The sequence below is a fragment of the Scyliorhinus torazame genome, chromosome 30 (assembly GCF_047496885.1).
Source record: "Scyliorhinus torazame isolate Kashiwa2021f chromosome 30, sScyTor2.1, whole genome shotgun sequence".
Taxonomy (NCBI): domain Eukaryota; kingdom Metazoa; phylum Chordata; class Chondrichthyes; order Carcharhiniformes; family Scyliorhinidae; genus Scyliorhinus; species Scyliorhinus torazame.
In genome coordinates, this window is record NC_092736.1 from 8,293,914 (window position 1) to 8,318,716 (window position 24,803).

A 24,803-nucleotide genomic window follows, 5' to 3' on the forward strand; every position below is an offset into this window, starting at 1 on the left:
CACTCTCCCCCCAACACCCCCACACTCCCCCAATACCCCCCACCCCCCACTCTCCCCCAACACACCCACTCTCCCCAACACCCCACTCTCCCCAACACCCCCACCCTCCCCAACACCCCCACTCTCCCCCAATGCCTCCAATCTCCCCCAACGCCCCCACTCTCCCCCAATGCCTCCACTCTCCCCCAACGCCCCCACTCTCCCCCAATGCCCCCACTCTCCCCCAACGCCCCCACTCTCCCCCAACTCCCCCACTCTCTCCCAACACCCCCACTCTTGCCCAACACCCCCACTCTCCCCCAATACCCCCACCCCCACTCTCCCCAACACCCCCACTCTCCCCAACACACCCACTCTCCCCCCAATACACACTCCTCCCCAAACACACTCACTCTACCCAACACCCCCACTCTCCCCCAATGCCCCCACTCTCCCCCAATGCCCCCACTCTCCCCCAACGCCCCCACTCTCTCCCAACACCCCCACTCTCCCCCCAACACCCCCACTCTCCCCCAACCACCCCCCCACTCTCCCCCAACACCCCACTCTCCCCCAACACCCCCACTCTCCCCCAACACCCCCACACTCCCCCAATACCCCCACCCCCACTCTCCCCCCAACACACCCACTCTCCCCAACACCCCCACTCTCCCCAACACCCCCACCCTCCCCAACACCCCCACTCTCCCCCAATGCCTCCAATCTCCCCCAACGCCCCCACTCTCCCCCAATGCCTCCACTCTCCCCCAACGCCCCCACTCTCCCCCCAATGCCCCCACTCTCCCCCAACGCCCCCACTCTCCCCAACTCCCCCACTCTCTCCCAACACCCCCACTCTTGCCCAAACACCCCCACTCTCCCCCAATACCCCCACCCCCACTCTCCCCAACACCCCCACTCTCCCCCAATGCCCCCACTCTCACCCCAACACACCCACTCTCCCCAACACCCCACTCTCCCCCAATACACACTCTCCCCCAACACACTCACTCTACCCAACACCCCCACTCTCCCCCAATGCCCCCACTCTCCCCCAATGCCCCCACTCTCCCCCAACGCCCCCCACTCTCTCCCAACACCCCCACTCTCCCCAACACCCCCACTCTCCCCTAAACACCCCCACTCTCCCCCAACACCCCTACTCTCCCCAACACCCCCTCCCCACTCTCCCCAACACCCACAACGCCCCCACTCTCCCCCCAACACCCCCACTTTCCCCAACCCCCCTGCAGCGCCCCCCAACACCACCACTATCCCCAACACCCCCACTCTCCCCAACACCCCCACTCTCCCCCCAACACCCCCACTCTCCCCCAACACCCCCATCCCCACTCTCCCCTACATCCCCACTCTCCCCAACACCCCCACTCTCCCCCAACACCCCCACTCTTCCCCAACACCCCCACTCTCGCCCAACACCCCCACTCTCCCCCAACACCCCCACTCTCCCCCCAACACCCCCACTCTCCCCAACACCCCCACTCTCCCCCAACACCCCACTCTCCCCCAACACCCCCACTCTCCCCCCAACACCCACTCTCCCCCAACACCCCACTCTCCCCCAACACCCCACTCTCCCCCAACACCCCCACTCTCCTCCAACACCCCCACACTCCCCCAATACCCCCACCCCCACTCTCCCCCAACACACCCACTCTCCCCAACACCCCCACTCTCCCCAACTCCCCCACCCTCCCAACACCCCCACTCTCCCCCCAATGCCCTCCAATCTCCCCCAACGCCCCCACTCTCCCCCAATGCCTCCACTCTCCCCCAACGCCCCCACTCTCCCCCCAATGCCCCCACTCTCCCCCAACGCCCCCACTTCTCCCCCAACTCCCCCACTCTCTCCCAACACCTCCACTCTCCCCAACACCCCCACTCTCCCCCAACACCCCCACACTCCCCAACACCCCCACTCTTGCCCAACACCCCCCACTCTCCCCCAATACCCCCACCCCCCACTCTCCCCAACATCCCCACTCTCCCCCAATGCCCCCACTCTCCCCCACACCCCCACTCTCCCCAACACACCCACTCTCCCCAATACACACTCTCCCCCAACACACTCACTCTACCCAACACCCCCACTCTCCCCCAATGCCCCCACTCTCCCCCAATACCCCCACTCTCCCCCAATGCCCCCACTCTCTCCCAACACCCCCACTGTCCCCCAACACCCCCACTCTCCCCTAACACCCCCACTCTCCCCCAACACCCCTACTCTCCCCCAACACCCCCGTCCCCCACTCTCCCCAACACCCACAACGCCCCCAACACCCCCACTTTCCCCCAACCCCCCCTGCAGCGCCCCCCAACACCACCACTATCCCCCAACACCCCGCTCCTCCCCAACACCCTCACTCTCCCCGAACACCCCCACTCTCCCCCAACACCCCCATCCCCACTCTCCCCTACATCCCCACTCTCCCCCAACACCCCCACTCTCCCCCAACACCCCACTCTCCCCAACACCCCCACTCTTCCCAACACCCCACTCTCGCCCAACACCCCCACTCTCGCCCATCACCCCCACTCTCCCCCAACACCCCCACTCCCCCACACTCTACCCAACACCCCCACGCACCCCCTACACCCCCATCCCCACTCTCCCCCAACATCCCCACTCTCCCCCAACACCCCCACTCTCCCCCAACACCCCCACTCTCCTCCAACACCCCTACTCTCCCCCAACACCTCCACTCTCCCCAACACTCCCCACCCCCACTCTCCCCCAACACTCCCCACGCCCACTCTCCGCCAACACCCCACTCTCCCCAACACCCCCACTCTTCCCCAAAACTCCCCACTCCCTCCAAAACCCCAGCCTCCCCCAACATCCCCATTCTCCCCAACACTCCCCACCCCCACTCTCCCCAACACCCCCACTGTCCTCCAACACTCCCCACCCCCACTCTCCCCCAACACTCCCCACCCACACTCTCCCCAATACTCCCCACCCCCACTCTCCCCAATACTCCCCACCCCCACTCTCCCCCAACACTCCCCACTCCCACTCTCCCCCAACATCCCCACTCTCCCACAACACTCCCCACCCCACTCTCCCCCAACACCCCCACTCTTCCCCAACACCTCCACTCTTCCCCCAACACCCCCACTCTCCCCCAACACCCCCACATGCACTCTCCCCCCAACACCCCCATTCTCCCCCAACACCCCCACTCTCCCCAACACCCCCACTCTCCCCAACACCCCCACTCTCCCTCAATGCCCCACTCTCCCCCAACACCCCCACTCCCACACAGCACCTCCCACCCCCACTCTCCCCCAACACCCCCACTCCCCCAACACCCCCCACCCCCACTCTCCCCCAACACCTGTACTCTCCCCAACACCCCTACTCTCCCCCAACACCTCCACTCTCCCCAACACTCCCCACCCCCTCTCTCCCCCAACACTTCCACTCTCCCCCTACACTCCCCACGCCCACTCTCCCCCAACACCCCCGCTCTCCCCAACACCCCCACTCTCCCCAACACCCCCACTCTCCCCAACACCCCCACTCTCCCCCAACACCCCCACTCCCCCAACACCCCCACTCGCCCCCAACACCCCCCATTCTCCCCAACACTCCCCACTCTCCCCCAACACCCCCACTCTCCCCCAACACCCCCATTCTCCCCACTCTCCCCAACACCCACACTCTCCCCCAACACCCCCACTCTTCCCCAAAACTCCCCACTCCCCCCAACACCCCCAATATCACCCAACGCCCCCATTCTCCCCAACACTCCCCAGCCCCACTCTCCCCAACACCCCCACTGTCCTCCAACACTCCCCACCCCCACTCTCCCCAACACTCCCCACCCACACTCTCCCCAATACTCCCCACCCCCACTCTCCCCAATACTCCCCACCCCCACTCTCCCCCAACACTCCCCACTCCCACTCTCCCCCAACAACCCCACTCTCCCACAACACTCCCCACCCCACTCTCCCCCAACACCCCCACTCTTCCCCAACACCTCCACTCTTCCCCCAACACCCCCACTCTCCCCCAACACCCCCACATGCACTCTCCCCCAACACCCCCATTCTCCCCCAACACCCCCACTCTCCCCAACACCCCCACTCTCCCTCAATGCCCCACTCTCCCCCAACACCCCCACTCCCACCCAGCACCTCCCACCCCCACTCTCCCCCAACACCCCCACTCCCCCAACACCCCCCACCCCCACTCTCCCCCAACACCTGTACTCTCCCCAACACCCCTACTCTCCCCCAACACCTCCACTCTCCCCAACACTCCCCACCCCCTCTCTCCCCCAACACTTCCACTCTCCCCCTACACTCCCCACGCCCACTCTCCCCCAACACCCCCGCTCTCCCCAACACCCCCACTCTCCCCAACACCCCCACTCTCCCCAACACCCCCACTCTCCCCCAACACCCCCACTCCCCCAACACCCCCACTCGCCCCCAACACCCCCATTCTCCCCAACACTCCCCACTCTCCCCCAACACCCCCACTCTCCCCCAACACCCCCATTCTCCCCACTCTCCCCAACACCCACACTCTCCCCCAACACCCCCACTCTTCCCCAAAACTCCCCACTCCCCCCAACACCCGCAATATCACCCAACGCCCCCATTCACCCCAACACTCCCCACCCCCACTCTCCCCCAACACCCCCACTGTCCTCCAACACTCCTCACCCCCACTCTCCCCCAACACTCCCCACCCCCACTCTCCCCAATACTCCCCACCCCCACTATCCCCCAACACTCCCCACTCCCACTCTCCCCCAACATCCCCACTCTCCCACAACACTCCCCACCCCACACTCCCCCAACACCCCCACTCTTCCCCAACACCCCCACTCTCCCCCAACACCCCCACTCTCCCCCAACACCCCCACATGCACTCTCCCACAACACCCCCATTCTTCCCCAACATCCCCACAACACCCCCATTCTTCCCCAACACCCCCACTCTCCCCAACACCCCCACTCTCCCCCAATGCCCCACTCTCCCCCAACACCCCCACTCTCCCCCAACACCCCCACTCCCACCCAGCACCTCCCACCCCCACTCTCCCCCAACACCCCCACTCCCCCCCAACACCCCCCACCCCCACTCTCCCCCAACACCCCTACTCTCCCCAACACCCCTACTCTCCCCCAACACCTCCGCTCTCCCCCTACACTCCCCACGCCCACTCTCCCCCAACACCCCCGCTCTCCCCAACACCCCCACTCTCCCCAACACCCCCACTCTCCCCCAACACCCCCACTCCCCCAACACCCCCACTCTCCCCCAACACCCCCATTCTCCCCAACACTCCCCACTCTCCCCCAACACCCCCACTCTCCCCCAACACCGCCACTCTCCCCCAACACCCCCACTCTCCCCCAACACCCCCACTCTCCCCCAACACCCCCATTCTCCCCAACACTCCCCACTCTCCCCCAACACCCCCACTCTCCCCCAACACCGCCACTCTCCCCCAACACCCCCACTCTCCCCCAACACCCCCACTCTCCCCCAACACCCCCATTCTCCCCAACACTCCCCACTCTCCCCCAACACCCCCACTCCCCCCCAACACCCCCACTCCCCCCCAACAACCCCCCTCACTTTCTCCCCCCCCCCATCTCGTTCCTTCACCAATCATTCTAAATGTGCGCTCTGGCTGCCGACCCTCCTGCCAATGGGAAGCTGTTCCTCCTTATCTAAACCGACTTAACTCTGAGTTAACAATAGACACAAAGAACGGTAAGTTTACAATCGATGGGAAGGCTTTGGGAGGATGTAAATAAACTCCGACTCGGTGGGAGGGCTGGGGTGGGAGGGGGGGAGGGGGGGGGGGGGCTGGTATATTATGCTTCCTTAAAGAAGTGGAGTCGAGCATGGGGGCATCCACCAGGGAAGAACAATCAGGAATAGTATTTGAGTGGTGAGAAACTGGGAGCCGTAACGTTTGAAGTGCACACAGGCCACTTAAAACAAATACAAAAATAAATCGAAAGGCGGATGGAATGTTAGCTTGTATTTCAATGGGAATGCAAATCCAACACCCGGATGCTTCAGTTGTACCGAGCGTCGGTCGGATCCCACCCCGGAATAATGTCGAATTCCCCTCGGAAACGGTGGGCTGAAATTATTCAAGTGCATTAGCAATTTATTTTGTGTGTGTGTGTAATACCTGATGCCCACCACTAGATGCCACAAGAGAGCTACAGATATAAATTCCAATGAAGTCACATCAGTTCAGAACTTGAGCCCTGCTCGCATATGCGGGCGTCCAGCCGTCGATATTCCTCCTCGTACTGGACACACAAATCTTTATTACATGACAGCTAAGCCCCCCCCCGCCAATCGCTCACCTCAAACTCCGTGTTTATCCTATGAACACATAGGAACACAGGGGCTGGTTTAGCACAGTGGGCTAAACAGCTGGCTTGTAATGCAGAACAAGGCCAGCAGCGCGGGTTCAATTCCCGTACCGACCTCCCCGAACAGGCGCCAGAATGTGGCGACTAGGGGCTCTTCACAGTAACTTCATTGAAGCCTACTTGTGACAATGAGCTATTAATATTGTTCTGCTATTTTAACTCTACACCGCTATCAGCACCTTCTTTAGTCCTTAACGCTGCCATTGACTCTCTGTCTCGTGCCGGACACATCTTTGTCAAATCCCCCCAGCTCCCACACCGACCTCCAGTTTTGCTCCCCCTGCTCCACCCCCTCTATAACAGTATTAGACCCACAACATTCCTCCCTCTCTGTATCTCCGAAGAAGGCTCACATGGACTCGAAACACTAGCTCTGTTTCTCTCCCCACAGATGCTGCCGGACCCGCTGATTATTCTCGGCAATTTTCTTGTTTTGATTTCAGGTTGCATAGAATCATTGAATTTACAGAGCAGAAGGAGGCCATTTAGCCCATCGAGTCTCCACCGGCTCTTGGAAAGAGCACCCCACTTAAGCCCACGCATCCACCCTATCCCAGTAACCCCACCTAACCTTTTTGGCACTAAGGGCAATTTATCGTGGCCAATCCACCCAACAAGCACATCTTTGGACTGTGGGAGGAAACCGGAGCACCCGGAGGAAACCCACGCACACACGGGGAGGATGTGCAGAGTCCGCACAGACAGTGACCCAAGCCGGGAATCGAACCTGGGACCCTGGAGCTGTGAAGCAACCGTGCTAACCACTGTGCTACCGTGCCACCTCCAGCATCCCCAGTGTTTTGTTTTAAAATTGCAGTTGCTGTTCCTCTCGATTTTCATTCCTCTTTCGTGCTAAGCTCTGTCACCCTGCCCCACGCCCTGACCTCTTTCCCCCTCCCCCCTCAACATGTCCTCCCCCTCAATCAAACTTCCTCAACTGTGTAACCCCTCTGCTCCCTCCCTTTACCGTCCCTCACTCTCTGTACAGGTTACCGAGCCATCAGCTTCTATCCTAACCCACCCCTCTACTGTACACCCCCCCCCCCTGAAAATTCCCCCACACCCTGCACCACCACTGCCATTGTCCAGCCCTTCGCCAAACTGAGAAAGTGTTTTTAAACGTTTGACGCAATGTACAATTATTACCAGCAGATGGTGGCAGAGGGCTGTGTAGAATCAATCAGACCCTTGAGACAGTGGTCAGGTCCAAGGATATTTGCTCCCCGCTCTCTCCCAGAGTTGCTGTTCTGGGCTGATATTAAAGAAAACCTTTTTAGCCACCCTTCTAGACCATCCATATTCCTGCCAACTGTTTAATAAATGGGGGTCGTGGCCTCACTAAACCTTGCTGCAGTTAATGCAAAAATTCATTCCTTTTTTAAAATAAATTTAGAGTACCCAATTATTTTTTCCAATTAAGGGGCAATTTAGCGTGGCCAATCCACCTACCCTGCCCATCTTTGGGTTGTGGGGGTGAAACCCACGCAGATATGGGGAGAATGTGCAAACTCCACATCGACAGTGACCCAGGGCCGGGATTCGAACCCGGGTCCTCAGCGCCGTGAGGCAGCAGTGCTAACCCACTGCACCACCGTGCTGCCCTGCAAAAGTTCATTCCTGTTTGGATCCAGCATTTATTGCCCATCCCTAATTACCCCTCGAGAAGGTGGTGGTGAGCTGCCTTCTTGAGCCGCTGCAGTCCCTGTGGTGTAGGTCCATCCACTATGCTGTTAGGGAGGGAGTTCCAGGTTGTTGCCCCAGCGACAGTGAAGGAACGGCCGATATATTTCCAAGTTGGGAGGGTGAGTGACTTGTAGAGGAACCGCCAGGTGGTGGGGTTCCCAGGTATCTGCTATGCCTGTCCTTCTAGATGGTAGTGGCCGTGGGTTTGGAAGGTGCTGCCTAAGGAACCTTGGTGAGTTACTGCAGTGCATCTTGTAGGTGGTACATACGGCTGCCACTGTGCGTCGGTATAGAGGGGTTGGATTACGAGGAGAGGTTTAGTAGACTGAGACTGTACTCGTTGGAATTTAGAAGGATGAGGGGGAATCTTATAGAAACATATAAAATTATGAAGGGAATAGATTGGATAGATGCGGGCAGGTTGTTTCCACTGGCGGGTGAAAGCAGGACTAGGGGGGCATAGCCTCAAAATAAGGGGAAGTAGATTTAGGACTGAGTTTAGGAGGAACTTCTTCACCCAAAGGGTTGTGAATCTATGGAATTCCTTGCCCAGTGAAGCAGTTGAGGCTCCTTCATTAAATGTTTTTAAGATAGATAGTTTTTTGAAGAATAAAGGGATTAAGGGTTATGGTGTTCGGGCCGGAAAGTGGAGCTGAGTCCACAAAAGATCAGCCATGATCTCATTGAATGGTGGAGCAGGCTCGAGGGGCTAGATGGCCTACTCCTGCTCCTAGTTCTTATGTTCTCATGAATGTTTGTGGAAGGGGTGTCAATCAAGCAGGGCTGCTTTGTCCTGGATGGTGTCGAGCTTCTTGAGTGTTGTTGGAGCTGCACTCATGGTGAAAAATATTCCAACAGTGGAGAATATTCCGTCACACTTGTCGTCATCACCTGTTCCAAACCCACTTCCTCCGCCTTGCTCCCAACTCGGCTTTTGCCAAATCTCTCCCAGCTCCCACCAATCACCGACCTCCTGTTCTGCTCCACCCCCCTCCATAACATTCCTCCCATCCAATGTGAAACACAACCAGAGAGTTGGACCTTCCCAAGGGCCTGAAGATGAGGGGCGACAGTGTGAGAGACCCCAAAGGGTGGCGAGGCTGTTTGGTCGACAGGCAGGCACCGTTCGATCGGGGAATACACGTTTTGGTTTTCTGTATGGTGTGAGAGGCACTACACCACGAGGATGGATGTGTAGCAAAGTGCAGGAGCGTGGGAGGTGAATTATGTGACGAAACCTCCAGGAATACATTTAATCACAATTGGCTACCTTATCCGGGGCCCGGCTGATTGGTTCTGTCACTGAATATTTATTCCATATTTCCCGTTTTCCTAGTGCTCGCTCTGTATCTGGGTGGAAGATGGTGGTCGTTGGTCGATACCCTCAGGACCTCCAATAGTGCCAGGCGGGGGCTGGTACAGGTGAACCTCACGCTGGGCACATGGAGGCGAAGGGGACGGTGGGAGGAGGTGCCGAGTGCTCTTGTCTAGTCAATGGCTCACAGTATGGGTTCAACGCTGCGCTTTGTGCTGTTGCTCCATGCAGGCAGACACCAACCCCCCCCCCAGTCATTAGGACCCCTCAGCAAGAGCGTCCGGCAATTTCCCCTTCTTCACTGTGACTCCTGCTGGATTTTGGAGCGTTGGGTGTGGAGAGGGTGATGCCACAGAGTCAAATAGCATGTCCATGCCCAAAGGATGGGCACACACCACACTGCCACTGTGAATAGGGTACAAGAGGGTACTCAGAACCCAGATTCGCACATTCTGACGAGCGGTGGATTTGAAGGAGATTCCATATCACCTGAACCATCCCAAACAGGCCCCCCCCCCACCCAACCGCGCGTGAGAGGGACTGGTAAATACTGAACACAGGATTGAGAAGGTGCAGTTTGTATTGAGCACAGACACTGAGATTAGATGCAGTTTGTATTGAGCACAGGCACTGAGATTAGATCCAGTTTGTATTGAGCACAGACACTGAGATTAGATCCAGTTTGTATTGAGCACAGACACGGAGATTAGATCCAGTTTGTATTGAGCACAGACACTGAGATTAGATCCAGTTTGTATTGAGAACTGGCACTGAGATTAGATGCAGTTTGTATTGAGCACAGACACTGAGATTAGATCCAGTTTGTATTGAGCACAAACACTGAGATTAGATGCAGTTTGTATTGAGCACAGACACTGAGATTAGATCCAGTTTGTATTGAGCACAGACACTGAGATTAGATCCAGTTTGTATTGAGCACAGACACTGAGATTAGATCCAGTTTGTATTGAGCACAGGCACGGAGATTAGATCCAGTTTGTATTGAGCACAGACACTGAGATTAGATGCAGTTTGTATTGAGCACAGACACGGAGATTAGATCCAGTTTGTATTGAGCACAGACACGGAGATTAGATCCAGTTTGTATTGAGCACAGGCACTGAGATTAGATCCAGTTTGTATTGAGCTCAGACACTGAGATTAGATCCAGTTTGTATTGAGCACAGACACTGAGATTAGATCCAGTTTGTATTGAGAACTGGCACTGAGATTAGATGCAGTTTGTATTGAGCACAGACACTGAGATTAGATCCAGTTTGTATTGAGCACAGACACTGAGATTAGATCCAGTTTGTATTGAGAACTGGCACTGAGATTAGATCCAGTTTGTATTGAGAACTGGCACTGAGATTAGATGCAGTTTGTATTGAGCACAGACACTGAGATTAGATCCAGTTTGTATTGAGCACAGACACGGAGATTAGATCCAGTTTGTATTGAGCACAGACACTGAGATTAGATCCAGTTTGTATTGAGAACTGGCACTGAGATTAGATGCAGTTTGTATTGAGCACAGACACTGAGATTAGATCCAGTTTGTATTGAGCACAGACACGGAGATTAGATCCAGTTTGTATTGAGCACAGACACTGAGATTAGATCCAGTTTGTATTGAGCACAGACACGGAGATTAGATCCAGTTTGTATTGAGCACAGACACTGAGATTAGATCCAGTTTGTATTGAGCACAGACACTGAGATTAGATCCAGTTTGTACTGAGCACAGACACTGAGATTAGATGCAGTTTGTATTGAGCACAGACACGGAGATTAGATCCAGTTTGTATTGAGCACAGACACGGAGATTAGATCCAGTTTGTATTCAGCACAGACACTGAGATTAGATCCAGTTTGTATTGAGCACAGGCACTGAGATTAGATCCAATTTGTATTGAGCACAGACACGGAGATTAAATCCAGTTTGTATTGAGCACAGACACTGAGATTAGATCCAGTTTGTATTGAGCACAGACTCTGAGATTAGATCCAGTTTGTATTGAGCACAGACACTGAGATTAGATCCAGTTTGTATTGAGCACAGACACTGAGATTAGACCAAGTTTGTATTGAGCACAGGCACTGAGATTAGATCCAGTTTGTATTGAGCACAGACACTGAGATTAGATCGAGTTTGTATTGAGCACAGACACGGAGATTAGATCCAGTTTGTATTGAGCACAGACACTGAGATTAGATCCAGTTTGTATTGAGCACAGACACGGAGATTAGATCCAGTTTGTATTGAGCACAGACACTGAGATTAGATCCAGTTTGTATTGAGCACAGACACTGAGATTAGATCCAGTTTGTATTGAGCACAGACACTGAGATTAGATCCAGTTTGTACTGAGAACTGGCACTGAGATTAGATGCAGTTTGTATTGAGCACAGATACTGAGATTAGATCCAGTTTGTATTGAGCACAGACACTGAGATTAGATCCAGTTTGTATTGAGCACAGACACTGAGATTAGATCCAGTCTGTATTGAGAACTGGCACTGAGATTAGGTCCAGTTTGTATTGAGCACAAACACTGAGATTAGATCCAGTTTGTATTGAGCACAGACACTGAGATTAGATGCAGTTTGTATTGAGCACAGACACTGAGATTAGATCCAGTTTGTATTGAGCACAGACACTGAGATTAGATGCAGTTTGTATTGAGCACAGACACTGAGATTAGATCCAGTTTGTATTGAGCACAGACACTGAGATTAGATCCAGTTTGTATTGAGCACAGACACGGAGATTAGATGCAGTTTGTATTGAGCACAGACACGGAGATTAGATCCAGTTTGTATTGAGCACAGACACTGAGATTAGATGCAGTTTGTATTGAGCACAGACACGGAGATTAGATCCAGTTTGTATTGAGCACAGACACTGAGATTAGATCCAGTTTGTATTGAGCACAGACACGGAGATTAGATCCAGTTTGTATTGAGCACAGACACTGAGATTAGATCCAGTTTGTATTGAGCACAGACACTGAGATTAGATCCAGTTTGTATTGAGCACAGACACTGAGATTAGATCCAGTTTGTATTGAGCACAGACTCTGAGATTAGATCCAGTTTGTATTGAGCACAGACACTGAGATTAGATGCAGTTTGTATTGAGCACAGACACTGAGATTAGACCAAGTTTGTATTGAGCACAGACACTGAGATTAGATCCAGTTTGTATTGAGCACAGACACTGAGATTAGATCCAGTTTGTATTGAGCACAGACACTGAGATTAGATCCAGTTTGTATTGAGCACAGACACTGAGATTAGATACAGTTTGTATTGAGCACAGACACTGAGATTAGATCCAGTTTGTATTGAGCACAGACACTGAGATTAGATCCAGTTTGTATTGAGCACAGGCACTGAGATTAGATCCAGTTTGTATTGAGCACAGACACTGAGATTAGGTCCAGTTTGTATTGAGCAGAGACACTGAGATTAGATCCAGTTTGTATTGAGCACAGACACTGAGATTAGATCCAGTTTGTATTGAGCACAGACACTGAGATTAGATCCAGTTTGTATTGAGCACAGACTCTGAGATTAGATCCAGTTTGTATTGAGCACCGACACTGAGATTAGATCCAGTTTGTATTGAGCACAGACACTGAGATTAGATCCAGTTTGTATTGAGCACAGACACTGAGATTAGATCCAGTTTGTATTGAGCACAGGCACTGAGATGAGATCCAGTTTGTATTGAGCACAGACACTGAGATTAGATCCAGTTTGTATTGAGCACAGATACTGAGATTAGATCCAGTTTGTATTGAGCACAGACACTGAGATTAGATGCAGTTTGTATTGAGCACAGATACTGAGATTAGATGCAGTTTGTATTGAGCACAGACACTGAGATTAGATCCAGTTTGTATTGAGCACAGACACTGAGATTAGATCCAGTTTGTATTGAGCACAGATACTGAGATTAGATCCAGTTTGTATTGAGCACAGACACTGAGATTAGATGCAGTTTGTATTGAGCACAGATACTGAGATTAGATGCAGTTTGTATTGAGCACAGACACTGAGATTAGATCCAGTTTGTATTGAGCACAGACACTGAGATTAGATCCAGTTTGTATTGAGCACAGGCACTGAGATTAGATCCAGTTTGTATTGAGCACAGACACTGAGATTAGATCCAGTTTGTATTGAGCACAGACATGGAGATTAGATCCAGTTTGTATTGAGCACAGACACTGAGATTAGATCCAGTTTGTATTGAGCACAGACACTGAGATTAGATGCAGTTTGTATTGAGCACAGACACTGAGATTAGATCCAGTTTGTATTGAGCACAGACACTGAGATTAGATCCAGTTTGTATTGAGCACAGACACTGAGATTAGATGCAGTTTGTATTGAGCACAGACACTGAGATTAGATCCAGTTTGTATTGAGCACAGCCACTGAGATTAAATCCAGTTTGTATTGAGCACAGACACTGAGATTAGATCCAGTTTGTATTGAGCACAGACTCTGAGATTAGATGCAGTTTGTATTGAGCACAGACACTGAGATTAGATCCAGTTTGTATTGAGCACAGCCACTGAGATTAAATCCAGTTTGTATTGAGCACAGACACGGAGATTAGATCCAGTTTGTATTGAGCACAGACTCTGAGATTAGATGCAGTTTGTATTGAGCACAGACACTGAGATTAGATGCAGTTTGTATTGAGCACAGACACTGAGATTAGATCCAGTTTGTATTGAGCACAGACACTGAGATTAGATCCAGTTTGTATTGAGCACAGACACTGAGATTAAATCCAGTTTGTATTGAGCACAGACACTGAGATTAGATCCAGTTTGTATTGAGCACAGACACTGAGATTAGATCCAGTTTGTATTGAGCACAGACACTGAGATTAGATCCAGTTTGTATTGAGCACAGACACGGAGATTAGATCCAGTTTGTATTGAGCACAGACACTGAGATTAGATCCAGTTTGTATTGAGCACAGACACGGAGATTAGATCCAGTTTGTATTGAGCACAGACTCTGAGATTAGATGCAGTTTGTATTGAGCACAGACACTGAGATTAGATCCAGTTTGTATTGAGCACAGACACTGAGATTAGATGCAGTTTGTATTGAGCACAGACACTGAGATTAAATCCAGTTTGTATTGAGCACAGACACTGAGATTAGATCCAGTTTGTATTGAGCACAGACACTGAGATTAGATCCAGTTTGTATTGAGCACAGACATTGAGATTAGATGCAGTTTGTATTGAGCACAGGCACTGAGATTAGATCCAGTTTGTATTGAGCACAGACACTGAGATTAGATCCAGTTTGTATTGAGCACAGGCACTGAGATTTGATCCAGTTTGTATTGAGCACAGACTCTGAGATTAGATCCAGTTTGTATTGAGCACAGACACTGAGATTAGATCCAGTTTGTATTGAGCACAGACACGGAGATTAGATCCAGTTTGTATTGAGCACAGACACTGAGATTAGATCCAGTTTGTATTGAGCACAGACACTGAGATTAGATCCAGTTTGTATTGAGCACAGACACTGAGATTAGATCCAGTTTGTATTGAGCACAGACACGGAGATTAGATCCAGTTTGTATTGAGCACAGACACTGAGATTAGATCCAGTTTGTATTGAGCACAGACACTGAGATTAGATCCAGTTTGTATTGAGCACAGACACTGAGATTAGATCCAGTTTGTATTGAGCACAGACTCTGAGATTAGATGCAGTTTGTATTGAGCACAGACACTGAGATTAGATCCAGTTTGTATTGAGCACAGACACTGAGATTAGATGCAGTTTGTATTGAGCACAGACACTGAGATTAGATCCAGTTTGTATTGAGCACAGACACTGAGATTAGATCCAGTTTGTATTGAGCACAGACACTGAGATTAGATCCAGTTTGTATTGAGCACAGACACTGAGATTAGATGCAGTTTGTATTGAGCACAGGCACTGAGATTAGATCCAGTTTGTATTGAGCACAGACACTGAGATTAGATCCAGTTTGTATTGAGCACAGACACTGAGATTAGATCCAGTTTGTATTGAGCACAGACTCTGAGATTAGATCCAGTTTGTATTGAGCACAGACACTGAGATTAGATCCAGTTTGTATTGAGCACAGACACGGAGATTAGATCCAGTTTGTATTGAGCACAGACACTGAGATTAGATCCAGTTTGTATTGAGCACAGACTCTGAGATTAGATCCAGTTTGTATTGAGCACAGACACTGAGATTAGATCCAGTTTGTATTGAGCACAGACTCTGAGATTAGATCCAGTTTGTATTGAGCACAGACACTGAGATTAGATCAAGTTTGTATTGAGCACAGACACGGAGATTAGATCCAGTTTGTATTGAGCACAGACACTGAGATTAGATCCAGTTTGTATTGAGCACAGACACTGAGATTAGATGCAGTTTGTATTGAGCACAGACACGGAGATTAGATCCAGTTTGTATTGAGCACAGCCACTGAGATTAGATCCAGTTTGTATTGAGCACAGACACTGAGATTAGATCCAGTTTGTATTGAGCACAGACACTGAGATTAGATCCAGTTTGTATTGAGCACAGACACTGAGATTAGATCCAGTTTGTATTGAGCACAGGCTCTGAGATTAGATCCAGTTTGTATTGAGCACAGACACTGAGATTAGATCCAGTTTGTATTGAGCACAGACACTGAGATTAGATCCAGTTTGTATTGAGCACAGACACGGAGATTAGATCCAGTTTGTATTGAGCACAGACTCTGAGATTAGATCCAGTTTGTATTGACCACAGACACGGAGATTAGATCCAGTTTGTATTGAGCACAGACACTGAGATTAGATCCAGTTTGTATTGAGCACAGACACTGAGATTAGATCCAGTTTGTATTGAGCACAGGCACTGAGATTAGATCCAGTCTGTATTGAGCACAGACACTGAGATTAGATCCAGTCTATATTGAGCACAGACACTGAGATTAGATGCAGTTTGTATTGAGCACAGACACTGAGATTAGATCCAGTCTGTATTGAGCACAGACACTGAGATTAGATCCAGTCTGTATTGAGCACAGACACTGAGATTAGATCCAGTCTGTATTGAGCACAGACACTGAGATTAGATCCAGTTTGTATTGAGCACAGACACTGAGATTAGATCCAGTTTGTATTGAGCACAGACACTGAGATTAGATGCAGTTTGTATTGAGCACAGACATGGAGATTAGATCCAGTTTGTATTGAGCACAGCCACTGAGATTAGATCCAGTTTGTATTGAGCACAGACACTGAGATTAGATCCAGTTTGTATTGAGCACAGACACTGAGATTAGATCCAGTTTGTATTGAGCACAGACACTGAGATTAGATCCAGTTTGTATTGAGCACAGACTCTGAGATTAGATCCAGTTTGTATTGAGCACAGACACTGAGATTAGATCCAGTTTGTATTGAGCACAGACACTGAGATTAGATCCAGTTTGTATTGAGCACAGACACGGAGATTAGATCCAGTTTGTATTGAGCACAGACACGGAGCTTAGATCCAGTTTGTATTGAGCACAGACACTGAGATTAGATCCAGTTTGTTTTGAGCACATACACTGAGATTAGATCCAGTTTGTATTGAGCACAGACACTGAGATTAGATCCAGTCTGTATTGAGCACAGACACTGAGATTAGATCCAGTCTATATTGAGCACAGACACTGAGATTAGATGCAGTTTGTATTGAGCACAGACACTGAGATTAGATCCAGTCTGTATTGAGCACAGACACTGAGATTAGATCCAGTCTGTATTGAGCACAGACACTGAGATTAGATCTAGTCTGTATTGAGCACAGACACTGAGATTAGATCCAGTCTGTATTGAGCACAGACACTGAGATTAGATGCAGTTTGTATTGAGCACAGACACTGAGATTAGATCCAGTTTGTATTGAGCACAGACACTGAGATTAGATCCAGTTTGTATTGAGCACAGACTCTGAGATTAGATCCAGTTTGTATTGAGAACAGACACGGAGATTAGATCCAGTTTGTATTGAGCACAGACACTGAGATTAGATCCAGTTTGTATTGAGCACAGACACTGAGATTAGATCCAGTTTGTATTGAGCACAGACACTGAGATTAGATGCAGTTTGTATTGAGCACAGACTCTGAGATTAGATCCAGTTTGTATTGAGCACAGACACGGAGATTAGATCGAGTTTGTATTGAGCACAGACACTGAGATTAGATCCAGTTTGTATTGAGCACAGACACGGAGATTAGATCCAGTTTGTATTGAGACCTGGCACTGAGATTAGATCCAGTTTGTATTGAGCACAGACACTGAGATTAGATCCAGTTTGTATTGAGCACAGACACGGAGATTAGATCCAGTTTGTATTGAGACCTGGCACTGAGATTAGATCCAGTTTGTATTGAGCACAGACACTGAGATTAGATCCAGTTTGTATTGAGCACAGACACTGAGATTAGATCCAGTTTGTATTGAGCACAGACACTGAGATTAGATGCAGTTTGTATTGAGCACAGACACGGAGATTAGATCCAGTCTGTATTGAGCACAGACACTGAGATTAGATCCAGTTTGTATTGAGCACAGCCACTGAGATTAGATCCAGTTTGTATTGAGCACAGACTCTGAGATTAGATCCAGTTTGTACTGAGCACAGACACTGAGATTAGATGCAGTTTGTATTGAGCACAGACACTGAGATTAGATGCAGTTTGTATTGAGCACAGACGCTGAGATTAGATGCAGTTTGTATTGAGCACAGGCACTGAGATGAGATCCAGTTTGTATTGAGCACAGACACTGAGATTAGATCCAGTTTGTATTGAGCACAGACACTGAGATTAGATCCAGTTTGTATTGAGCACGGACACTGAGATTAGATCCAGTTTGTATTGAGCACAGACACTGACATTAGATCCAGGTTGTATTGAGCACAGGCACTGAGATTAGATCCAGTCTGTATTGAGCACAGACACTGAGATTAGATCCAGTTTGTATTGAGCACAGACACTGAGATTAGATCCAGTTTGTATTGAGCACAGACACGGAGATTAGATCCAGTTTGTATTGAGCACAGACACTGAGATTAGATCCAGTTTGTATTGAGCACAGACACTGAGATTAGATGCAGTTTGTATTGAGCACAGACACTGAGATTAGATCCAGTTTGTATTGAGCACAGACACGGAGATTAGATCCAGTTTGTATTGAGCACAGACACTGAGATTAGATCCAGTTTGTATTGAGCACAGACACTGAGATTAGATCCAGTTTGTACTGAGAACTGGCACTGAGATTAGATGCAGTTTGAATTGAGCACAGACACTGAGATTAGATCCAGTTTGTATTGAGCACAGACACTGAGATTAGATCCAGTTTGTATTGAGCACAGACACTGAGATTAGATGCAGTTTGTATTGAGCACAGACACTGAGATTAGACCAAGTTTGTATTGAGCACAGACTCTGAGATTAGATCCAGTTTGTATTGAGCACAGAACTGAGATTAGATGTAGTTTGTATTGAGCACAGACACTGAGATTAGATGCAGTTTGTATTGAGCACAGACACTGAGATTAGATCCAGTTTGTATTGAGCACAGACACTGAGATTAGATCCAGTTTGTACTGAGAACTGGCACGGAGATTAGATCCAGTTTGTATTGAGCACAGACACTGAGATTAGATCCAGTTTGTATTGAGCACAGACTCTGAGATTAGATCCAGTTTGTATTGAGCACAGACACTGAGATTAGATGCAGTTTGTATTGAGCACAGACACTGAGATTAGATGCAGTTTGTATTGAGCACAGGCACTGAGATTACATCCAGTTTGTATTGAGCACAGACACTGAGATTAGATCCAGTCTGTATTGAGCACAGACACGGAGATTAGATCCAGTCTGTATTGAGCGCAGACACTGAGATTAGATCCAGTTTGTATTGAGCACAGACTCTGAGATTAGATCCAGTTTGTATTGAGCACAGACACTGAGATTAGATGCAGTTTGTATTGAGCACAGACACTGAGATTAGATGCAGTTTGTATTGAGCACAGACACTGAGATTAGATCCAGTTTGTATTGAGCACAGACACAGAGATTAGATGCAGTTTGTATTGAGCACAGACACTGAGATTAGATCCAGTTTGTATTGAGCACAGACACTGAGATTAGATGCAGTTTGTATTGAGCAAAGACTCTGAGATTAGATCCAGTTTGTATTGAGCACAGACACGGAGATTAGATCCAGTTTGTATTGAGCACAGACACTGAGATTAGATGCAGTTTGTATTGAGCACAGACACTGAGATTAGATCCAGTTTGTATTGAGCACAGACTCTGAGATTAGATCCAGTTTGTATTGAGCACAGACACTGAGATTAGATGCAGTTTGTATTGAGCACAGACACTGAGATTAGATCCAGTTTGTATTGAGCACAGAACTGAGATTAGATGCAGTTTGTATTGAGCACAGACACTGAGATTAGATGCAGTTTGTATTGAGCACAGACACTGAGATTAGATCCAGTTTGTATTGAGCACAGACACTGAGATTAGATCCAGTTTGTATTGAGCACAGACACTGAGATTAGATCCAGTTTGTATTGAGCACAGACACTGAGATTAGATGCAGTTTGTATTGAGCACAGACACTGAGATTAGATCCAGTTTGTATTGAGCACAGACACGGAGATTAGATCCAGTTTGTATTGAGCACAGACACGGAGATTAGATCCAGTTTGTATTGAGCACAGGCACTGAGATTAGATCCAGTTTGTATTGAGAACAGACACTGAGATTAGATCCAGTTTGTATTGAGCACAGACACTGAGATTAGATCCAGTTTGTTTTGAGCACAGACACTGAGATTAGATCCAGTTTGTATTGAGCACAGACACTGAGATTAGATCCAGTTTGTATTGAGCACAGACACTGAGATTAGACGCAGTTTGTATTGAGCACAGACACTGAGATTAGATCCAGTTTGTATTGAGCACAGACACTGAGATTAGATCCAGTTTGTATTGAGCACAGACACTGAGATTAGATCCAGTTTGTATTGAGCGCAGACACTGAGATTAGGTCCAGTTTGTATTGAGCACAGACACTGAGATTAGACCCAGTTTGTATTGAGCACAGCCACTGAGATTAGATCCAGTTTGTATTGAGCACAGACACTGAGATTAGATCCAGTTTGTATTGAGCACAGACACTGAGATTAGATCCAGTTTGTATTGAGCACAGACACTGAGATTAGATCCAGTTTGTATTGAGCACAGACACTGAGATTAGATCCAGTTTGTATTGAGCACAGACTCTGAGATTAGATCCAGTTTGTATTGAGCACAGACACTGAGATTAGATGCAGTTTGTATTGAGCACAGACACTGAGATTAGATGCAGTTTGTATTGAGCACAGACACTGAGATTAGATCCAGTTTGTATTGAGCACAGACTCTGAGATTAGATCCAGTTTGTATTGATCACAGACACGGAGATTAGATCCAGTTTGTATTGAGCACAGACACTGAGATTAGATCCAGTTTGTATTGAGCACAGACACTGAGATTAGATCCAGTTTGTATTGAGCACAGACACTGAGATTAGATGCAGTTTGTATTGAGCACAGACACGGAGATTAGATCCAGTCTGTATTGAGCACAGACACTGAGATTAGATCCAGTTTGTATTGAGCACAGACACTGAGATTAGATCCAGTTTGTATTGAGCACAGACTCTGAGATTAGACCCAGTTTGTATTGAGCACAGACACTGAGATTAGAACCAGTTTGTATTGAGCACAGACACTGAGATTAGATCCAGTTTGTATTGAGCACAGACTCTGAGATTAGACCCAGTCTGTATTGAGCACAGACTCTGAGATTAGATCCAGTTTGTATTGAGCACAGAAACTGAGATTAGATGCAGTTTGTATTGAGCACAGGCACTGAGATTAGATGCAGTTTGTATTGAGCACAGGCACTGAGATGAGATCCAGTTTGTATTGAGCACAGACACTGAGATTAGATCCTGTTTGTATTGAGCAAAGACACTGAGATTAGATCCAGTTTGTATTGAGCACAGACACTGAGATTAGATGCAGTTTGTATTGAGCACAGACACTGAGATTAGATCCAGGTTGTATTGAGCACAGACACTGAGATTAAATCCAGTCTGTATTGAGCACAGACACTGAGATTAGATCCAGTTTGTATTGAGCACAGGCACTGAGATTAGATCCAGTGTGTATTGAGCACAGACACTGAGATTAGATCCAGTTTGTATTGAGCACAGGCACTGAGATTAGATCCAATTTGTATTGAGCACAGGCACGGAGATTAGATCCAGTTTGGATTGAGCACAGCCACTGAGATTAGATCCAGTTTGTATTGAGCACAGACACTGAGATTAGATCCAGTTTGTATTGAGCACAGACACGGAGATTAGATCCAGTTTGTATTGAGCACAGACACTGAGATTAGATCCAGTTTGTATTGAGCACAGACACTGAGATTAGATCCAGTTTGTATTGAGCACAGGCACGGAGATTAGATCCAGTTTGGATTGAGCACAGCCACTGAGATTAGATCCAGTTTGTATTGAGCACAGACACTGAGATTAGATCCAGTTTGTATTGAGCACAGGCACGGAGATTAGATCCAGTTTGTATTGAGCACAGGCACGGAGATTAGATCCAATTTGTATTGAGAACTGGCACTGAGATTAGATCCAGTTTGTATTGAGCACAGACATGGAGATTAGATCCAGTTTGTATTGAGCACAGACATGGAGATTAGATCCAGTTTGTATTGAGCACAGACACTGAGATTAGATCCAGTTTGTATTGAGCACAGACACGGAGATTAGATCCAGTCTGTATTGAGCACAGACACTGAGATTAGATCCAGTTTGTATTGAGCACAGACACTGAGATTAGATCCAGTTTGTATTGAGCACAGACATGGAGATTAGATCCAGTTTGTATTGAGCACAGGCACTGAGATTAGGTCCAGTTTGTATTGAGCACAGGCACTGAGATTAGATCCAGTTTGTATTGAGCACAGGCACGGAGATTAGATCCAGTTTGTATTGAGCACAGCCACTGAGATTAGATCCAGTTTGTATTGAGCACAGACACTGAGATTAGATCCAGTTTGTATTGAGCACAGACACTGAGATTAGATCCAGTTTGTATTGAGCACAGCCACTGAGATTAGATCCAGTTTGTATTGAGCACAGACACTGAGATTAGATCCAGTTTGTATTGAGCACAGGCACGGAGATTAGATCCAGTTTGGATTGAGCACAGTCCCTGAGATTAGATCCAGTTTGTATTGAGCACAGGCACTGAGATTAGATCCAGTTTGTATTGAGCACAGACACTGAGATTAGATCCAGTTTGTATTGAGCACAGACACTGAGATTAGATGCAGTTTGTATTGAGCACAGGCACTGAGATTAGATGCAGTTTGTATTGAGCACAGACACTGAGATTAGATCCAGTTTGTATTGAGCACAGACACGGAGATTAGATCCAGTTTGTATTGAGCACAGACACTGAGATTAGATCCAGTTTGTATTGAGCACAAACACTGAGATTAGATCCAGTTTGTATTGAGCACAGACACTGAGATTAGATCCAGTTTGTATTGAGCACAGACACTGAGATTAGATCCAGTTTGTATTGAGAACTGGCACTGAGATTAGATCCAGTTTGTATTGAGCTCAGACACTGAGATTAGATCCAGTTTTTATTGAGCACAGACAATGAGATTAGATCCAGTTTGTATTGAGCACAGACACTGAGATTAGATCCAGTTTGTATTGAGCACAGACACGGAGATTAGATCCAGTTTGTATTGAGCACAGGCACTGAGATTAGATCCAGTTTGTATTGAGCACAGACACTGAGATTAGGTCCAGTTTGTATTGAGAACTGGCACTGAGATTAGATCCAGTTTGTATTGAGCTCAGACACTGAGATTAGATCCAGTTTGTATTGAGCACAGACACTGAGATTAGATCCAGTTTGTATTGAGCACAGACACGGAAATTAGATCCAGTTTGTATTGAGCACAGACACTGAGATTAGGTCCAGTTTGTATTGAGAACTGGCACTGAGATTAGATCCAGTTTGTATTGAGCACAAACACTGAGATTAGATCCAGTTTGTATTGATCACAGACACTGAGATTAGATCCAGTTTGTATTGAGCACAGACACTGAGATTAGATCCAGTTTGTATTGAGCACAGACACGGAGATTAGATCCAGTTTGTATTGAGCACAGACACTGAGATTAGATCCAATTTGTATTGAGCACAGACACTGAGATTAGATCCAGTTTGTATTGAGCACAGACACGGAGATTAGATCCAGTTTGCATTGAGCACAGACACTGAGATTAGACCCAGTTTGTATTGAGCACAGACACTGAGATTCGATGCAGTTTGTATTGAGCACAGACACTGAGATTAGATCCAGTTTGTATTGAGCACAGACACGGAGATTAGATCCAGTTTGTATTGAGCACAGGCACTGAGATTAGATCCAGTTTGTATTGAGCACAAACACTGAGATTAGATCCAGTTTGTATTGAGCACAGACACTGAGATTAGATCCAGTTTGTATTGAGCACAGACACTGAGATTAGATGCAGTTTGTATTGAGCACAGACACTGAGATTCGGTCCAGTTTGTATTGAGCACAAACACTGAGATTAGATCCAGTTTGTATTGAGCACAGACACTGAGATTAGGTCCAGTTTGTATTGAGAACTGGCACTGAGATTAGATCCAGTTTGTATTGAGCTCAGACACTGAGATTAGATCCAGTTTTTATTGAGCACAGACAATGAGATTAGATCCAGTTTGTATTGAGCACAGGCACTGAGATTAGATCCAGTTTGTATTGAGCACAGACACGGAGATTAGATCCAGTTTGTATTGAGCACAGGCACTGAGATTAGATCCAGTTTGTATTGAGCACAGACACTGAGATTAGATCCAGTTTGTATTGAGCACAGACACGGAAATTAGATCCAGTTTGTATTGAGCACAGGCACTGAGATTAGATCCAGTTTGTATTGAGCACAGACACTGAGATTAGGTCCAGTTTGTATTGAGAACTGGCACTGAGATTAGATCCAGTTTGTATTGAGCACAAACACTGAGATTAGATCCAGTTTGTATTGATCACAGACACTGAGATTAGATCCAGTTTGTATTGAGCACAGACACTGAGATTAGATCCATTTTTAATTGAGCACAGACACTGAGATTAGATCCAGTTTGTATTGAGCACAGACACTGAGATTAGATCCAGTTTGTATTG

The 24,803-nt window shown here is 48.3% G+C and overlaps 1 protein-coding gene across 1 annotated transcript in view; it reads left to right on the plus strand.

Moving 5' to 3' along the window:
• Positions 1-24,803, plus strand: part of fam169b (family with sequence similarity 169 member B) — a 62,154-nt gene that overhangs the window by 3,649 nt on the left and 33,702 nt on the right. The window contains 1 exon segment of the mRNA XM_072492594.1: positions 9,437-9,516. Within this exon segment, the coding sequence (XP_072348695.1) occupies positions 9,437-9,516 (80 nt within the window).